The sequence below is a fragment of the Mus caroli genome, chromosome 2 (assembly GCF_900094665.2).
Source record: "Mus caroli chromosome 2, CAROLI_EIJ_v1.1, whole genome shotgun sequence".
Classification (NCBI taxonomy): domain Eukaryota; kingdom Metazoa; phylum Chordata; class Mammalia; order Rodentia; family Muridae; genus Mus; species Mus caroli.
Genome location: NC_034571.1, coordinates 64,211,604 through 64,218,268, shown reverse-complemented (window position 1 = coordinate 64,218,268; position 6,665 = coordinate 64,211,604). Strand labels below are relative to the sequence as shown.

The following is a 6,665-nucleotide window of genomic DNA, read 5'->3' as shown; positions in this document are numbered from 1 at the left end:
GTTCTATTTTTCTTTCCCCCCCCTCTTATAACTTATTAGAAAATACTTTCCTCATCTAGACTCTTCTGACTGCACCCTGTGGTATTGTTTAACTTGCTCATGTTGTTGACCTTCCTAGTAATCCAGCAGTTAGAGGTAGGTGCTTAATGAATTCTAGCTTTGATTGGTCTTTGGCCACACTGTCTCACAGATGGCTATTTCTTATTGCCCTGTACTAAAAGTCACCACTCCACAGGGAGTAGATAACGTTCTTCAGACCGATTCATCTGTTAGTTCCCTCTTGAAGGTTTGCCCTGCTGGCTTTAGTAACCATTACCTGTAGTTCCTTGCCTAAGTCTAGGCTCCACAAGGGAGGCCGGCATAGCAGGTTTCTACATGTACCATTTCTTCCTGCATTGACTGTTCCATTTTGTCTAAGAAAAACATTTCCGTGTCGACATACTTCCTGTACATGCAGTTTGTTAGGAGGGCTTGGCCTTGCTTCACTGGTTTTCACAGGGCTTGTCTTAGCATCCTCCTAACATGACCAAGAAGCTTGAAAGATCTTACAGTAGACCTTGTTGTTGTTGTTGTCGTTGTCGTTGCTGAGAAAGTCTGGCTGTCTGCGGCTTGGCTGTTCCCAGCTTACCTTCTCCCTTAGCCTCCTAGGTGCTGAGGCTCCAGGCATGTGTCACCGTGCCTGGCTTAAAGCAAAACTCTTTGATATGATTTGGCTTAGATCAGGTCTAAGGGTATCCAGCTGTGTGCTGGGGTTTAATACTTGCTTGATATTTATTGATTTTCAAAGAAAAGTACCATTGGGTACCTTACCTTACAAACTAAGTTGGACAGGCAGGGAGCTATATTGCTCTTTTTGCTCTTTGAAATACATGTGTGTCTATATAAATATTCATGTAAATATTAAACTTTTGGCTGTTAGAATTTATCTAATTTATACTGTTGATTCTTCTTCCTTCTTAAAATAGGTTTTGAATGCATTTTGGATAAACGAAAAAAACCTCTGCCTTATGAAAGCTATAGCATAGCTCCCAGAAAATCCCCGGACATGCACTGGGATTCAAGAGTTGAGCCAAGACTTCCACCAGAAGCTGAGAGGTAATTTAGTTTTATGATAATTTTGAACCATTATATTCGGTATTGTACTAGAGCCTCTTTTATTAAGGGTTGGTGATAGATAGCACCTGCTATTCAGACATCCGCACCATCTGCATCTATACTTTTGCCGTCTACCTTTGTAATCTTCCTGTGGCTGTCACTGTCCAGCAGTCTGTATAAGTAAGTGACGGCCTGGTTGCCCTTATCCAGGAGGACAGGGTCTTCGTCTTTGTATCCGCCCCTTCTCTGCTGGGAGAAGTAGTCATTTGGAGCTGGGTGTGGTGGATGCCGGCCATCCCAGCACTTGGGGGCTAGAAGCAAGATGATCAGTAGTTCAAGGCTAGCTTGTATTAATCAGTTTTTTATTAGTTGTTTATTGCTGTGACAAGACACCATGGGCAAGTCTACTTAGAGGCGGCTTGTTGTTCCAGAGAGATGAGAGTCTGGAAGCATGGCAGCAGGTGGGTATGGTGACTGGAACAGCTGAGAGCTCATTTCTTGAACCACAGGCAGGACTCAGAGCAAGCAAACTGGGAATGCCAAATCCTGGCCCTAGTGACATACTTCCTTTGCAACATCACACCTCTCCAAGCCTCTCCAAATAGAGCCACAAACAGGGACCAAGTATTCAAATTGGAGAAATGGGAGTGGGTGGGGACAGTCATTCAAACCACCTCACTGGGCTGCTTGATGCTGTGACTCAGAGAATGAACAAAATAAAAACCTTGGTATTATACTGATTTATAGTCACTTACCTTTTGTTAGTTCATACAGATACTGTTTTTCTCCCAAAAGGCTTGTGGCTACCGGTTACTTAAATTCTCATTTTAATTTTGGAAGTAAATATTTTTATTTTTTTAGGATTGCTATAGAATTTTTGGATGTAAGAGCCTTTTGTTCAAACATTCCTCACTTAAAAGGAAAATCTGCTATGAAAAAGCGGCATTTGGAAATCTTGGGCTACCGTGTTATTCAGGTATGAAATAGTCACATAACAGCCTCTAAAGAGGCATGCTGGGACGGGTATGGCCAGGAGCACCATCCCTTTGCTGTGTGGGCAGAGATAGGCGGATCGCTGGGGCTTGCTCCACCAGCCTAGCTCTGGGCTCAGTGAGAGACCTTTTCTCAAGGGAATAAGGCTGGGAGTGATGGAGCCACACACGGTCTGCTTGCCCTGCACACATGGGCATGTGTATCTGCTCCCATGTGCAACACACACACACACACACACACACGTTTTTAAAGGCATGGTGGGCAGGCTTGTAATCCCAGCACTTATAAGTCTGAGGCAGAAGGATCTCAAGTTTGAGGCTAGCCTGTGCCACATAGCAAGTTCAAGGCTAGGATCGACTACCTAGTGAGACCTGGTCTCACTAGAAGAAGAGCTGGTGGTAGAGCTGGCTCATATTTTCAGTTCTTAAGAGGCAGAGGCAGGTGGATCTCTGAGCTTGAGGATAGCCTTGTCTATGTATTGTGTTCCAGGCCAGCCAGGGATACACAATGAGAACTTGTCTCAAAAAAATAAACACATAAGACAACTTTTCTGGTTTCCATGTTTATTTTTTTGCATGTTAGGCGTTATGGACAGGGTTTTAAGAGGAAAAGGCTAAAGTATCATACACAGACTATGTAGTGGGAAATGCCTTCTGTTGATGTTGTGGAATGGGGAAGACGGGAGCTGTGAGGCAGAACACGTTTTCTAGGCGGTGGCAGGAAGAACGCCCACTTGGCTTCTGAGAATTGAGAGGCCGTGCTTCAGTAGGCTCCAGCCTTGCCGGGAAGGCTCATAGCCTGCCCTGTGGTTTATGTAGCTGCTCTACTTCCTTTTAAAGATTTATTTTAAAATTCATGTATGTATGTGGGTATCTGAGTGTGAGTATGTGCATGTGAGTGCCGTCCTGTGGGGGTAGGGAGTTGAATCCCTCAGGAGCTGGAGTTACAGGTGGTTGTGAGCCTCCTGACATGGGCGCTGGGAACCTAACTCAGATCCTCTGCAAGAGCAGTGTGTGACCTTAACCGTTGAGCTAGCTCTCCAGCCCATGTATATGTAATTGAACTTTATGTATAAAATCACTTGATTTCAAATAAACATTCAATATAAAAATGTTTTTAGAGCTATTTTCCTCTACATTATTGTACGATTTAAATCCTTTATCATCTTATACGATTTATTTAAAATCTGTTACCAAGGGTATATATAGAAAATCATCTTTTAGGTGCATTGAAATGGCAAAATTTCAGCTTTTGTTACAAGATGGCGTAAGAAGTTAATAGGAGTGATTCCGTTATGTTTGGGGAGAGCCTCACCAGCTCTGTGTAAACAGTCTAGCCTCTTAAGCAGTAAAGCATGACAGCCTAAGAAATGATATAGCACATTTTTTCCATGGTTTTAAGCACCTACATCCCCACACATGCGCACAGTAGGCATGACTTTCACAAATTAGAGCCCAATAGAAATGCTCAACCCCCCTGCTAGCCTAGGGTCGGTGATGAACATTGTGGTTTTCTTCTTTCTCTTTTCAAATTTTTAATCTATTTTATTTTTATTTTTTATGAGTGAGTGTTCTGCCTATTTATAGGTCTGTACATCACATGCATGCTTGGGGTCCATGGAGGTCAGATCAAGTACTGTTTATAATTAGCTGGGAGGTTAAGGAAATAGTGAGGCTGGTTTCTTGGTTGGCTTGTTTTTGCTTTAAATGTTACTTATATATATATATATATATATATATATATATGCTTGCCTGTATGCCTGTCTGATGCCCAAAGAGGCCAGAAGACAGCACTGGGTCCCCGGGAGCTGGAGTTGTAGGTACAGGGAATCAAACCTAGGTACGCTGGAAGAGCAGCCAGTAATTTTAACTTCTAAGTCATCTCTCTATTCCCATCTGTCTCTCCCATTTTTTTTTTTTAATGGGAGGGGTGTACTGTGGTTGAGACATGGTAGTATGCTATAGCCATGCTGGGCTAGAACTCACGCTGGTTCAGCCCAGTATGGCCTTCAACTTCTGGTACTTTTTCTGGCTCAGTTTCTGGAGTGTTGGTAACACAGCTGGAACCACCATGCCTGCTTTCTTTCCTACTGGGGGCAGTGAGTCAGAATGCCAGTCAGTACGATGCTCCATGTCTAGGCCCAGCGCACTGTCTTTGAAGAGCCTGTTTCTGTTATCTCCACGATACCTTCTCCGTGTCCATCTAGCTTAACGAAGCAGCAAATCATCTGCGCACCCTCAGCTCAGCTCCTCCGAGACTCAGCAGAGTGTTTCTGTCTTACAGCTGTGTGCACATTGTATAAATCTCTGAAACGGTCATTGAAACGCTTATGTTGCCCCTCACTCACTCGGTAGGGAGCTCCATCTGATGGTGGGAGAATCAAATTAAGAACGCCTTGAATTGAAAAGGCGTTCTTCAGTGGCTTTAAAACTTGTACTCAAATGAGTCACTTCCTTTGCAGATCCCTTACTTTGAGTGGAACTCTATGGCAATGTCAACGAAGGATGCACGGATGGACTACCTGAGAGAACATCTATTTGGAGCAGGCAAATCATGACTGTAGTTTTCATTTAAAATGGCTGTGGCGGGCTGGAGAGGTGGCACAGAGGAAAAGAGCACTGGCTGCTTTTGCAGAGGTCCTAAGTTCAATCCCCAGCACCCACATGGTGGCTCATAACCATCTATAATGTGATCTGGGACCCTCTTCTGGCCTGCAGGCATACATGCAGGCAGAACACTGTATACATAATAAATAAATAAATAAACAAATAAACAAACAAACAAACAAATAAATCTTTTTAAAAAATAAAATGACTATGGCCCACCATATATGTATTTACTTAAGATGCTTAACTCAATTTAAAAAATTCTAAGGGTACATATTCTGACTTGGAAAAGCCTGATGTATTTGGGAATATCAAGAGCTCTATTGGAGTTAAAGCAAATCAGTAGGAAGTGGGTTGGAAGTGTAGTAAAAGGTCAGAGGTAACAAGCCAACAGCACATGACCTCACGGCTCCTCTCAGTGAGACAAGAAACCGTAGTAAAGTTTTATATTTTATATAATTTTTTATATGCTGGTGAGATGGCTCAGCAGGTAAGAGCACTGACTGCTCTTCCAAAGGTTCTGAGTTCAAATCCCAGCAACCACCATGAGATCTGACGTCCTCTCCTGATGCATCTGAAGACAGCTTCAGTATACTTATTTCTAATAATAAATAAATCTTTGGGCCAGAGCGAGCAGGGACTGAGCTAGGGGGGCCAATGGGAGCGAATGGAGTTGAACGGAGTTGAGCAGAGTTCCTAAATTCAATTCCTAAAGATCGGATGAAGGCTCACAACTATCTGTACAGCTACAGTGTGTACTCATATACATTAAAATAATTAAATACATCTTTAAAAAATATTTTTAAAATCCTAAGTAGACCTGACTGGTCTCAACCTGTGGCATTCCTCCTATCTCTGCCTCCTAAATGTTGGGCGTATAGGCATGAGGTACGTGGTATCATGCCCAACTAAGCACCCTTTTCATAAGTGAGTTAATCCCAACACTCTGGAGGTGAGATAGGAGACTTGCTGTGAGATGAAGGTCAATGTGAGCTCCAGGCCAGCCTAGGCAATAGTGTGAGACATTGTCTCAAAGCACCGACCCTTCAAAAAAAGAAAAAGAAAAAAGAAAAAGGAAAAGAAAAAAAAAAAAAGAAAAGAGAAAAAGGAAAAGAAAAAAATTTATAATGTGAAAATTTTAAATTTTTCTATTTTTTTCATGCATGAAGATTTTATTTTGATTAATTCAAATCCATCTCTCATTCCCCTCTCCAACTCCTCCTGGGTCCTTTCCCCCTTCCCTATTGTTTGTGTCCCTCTCCTTCTCTCTATAAATGTTTGAATATGTAACCTAAGTGAGTCTGTGTAGTGTTGCTGCGTGCATGTGGGTGGAGGGCTGTCCACTGTAGCATGGCCTGGGCCTGAAAAAAGCTCACTTGCTCCCCCTCAACTTTTGTGCTTCTAAACTAGGAGTGGGCCCTGTGGGACCCATTATCCATTCTTGAGTGTTGACTGGCTTGATCTTGTGTGGACAACTAGAGCTGTTCAGAGTTCATGAGTGCAAGTGCCTGTTGCCCCAGAAGACACTGTCTGGCTCTTACAGTCTGTCCCCTCTTCTGGGATGAATCTTGGGTGAGAGGGTGTGACACAAATACATTCCTTTCACCAAGACTGGGGTCTGTGGGAAGAGCAAGGTGGGAGGTGGGCTGGTGTTGGGACAGTCCTGAGTTTGTTCAGATGTGTTGGAACACTTTCCCAGCACCTAGGAAGTCCACTCTGAGTTTGCAGATGATGGGGAGGTCCCACTCCAGAAAGAAATGTGGAACTCATCATTGGTATTTAATATCATGTGACTACATGGTATCACTTAAGGTGCAATTGGAGAAGAGTGTGAATGGAGGGGACTTGTGGGACTGTCCCCTCAAGCACTCTGGCATTAAGAAGCAGGAGGAAGCCAGGTGTGGTGGTGCACGCCTTTAATCCCAGCACTCGAAAGGCAGAGGCAGGCGGATTTCTGAGTTCGAGGCCAGC

The 6,665-nt window shown here is 43.4% G+C and overlaps 1 protein-coding gene across 1 annotated transcript in view; it reads left to right on the top strand.

Annotated features, from left to right (window-relative positions):
• Fastkd1 (FAST kinase domains 1) overlaps positions 1-4,858 on the top strand; it is a 26,065-nt gene extending 21,207 nt beyond the window's left edge. Inside the window, exons 12-14 of the mRNA XM_021153735.2 lie at positions 966-1,095; positions 1,957-2,071; positions 4,550-4,858. Of these exons, the coding sequence (XP_021009394.1) occupies positions 966-1,095; positions 1,957-2,071; positions 4,550-4,645 (341 nt within the window). The 3' untranslated portion in view covers positions 4,646-4,858. The remainder of the gene's footprint in view (positions 1-965; positions 1,096-1,956; positions 2,072-4,549) is intronic.
• Positions 4,859-6,665: the final 1,807 nt, after the last annotated feature.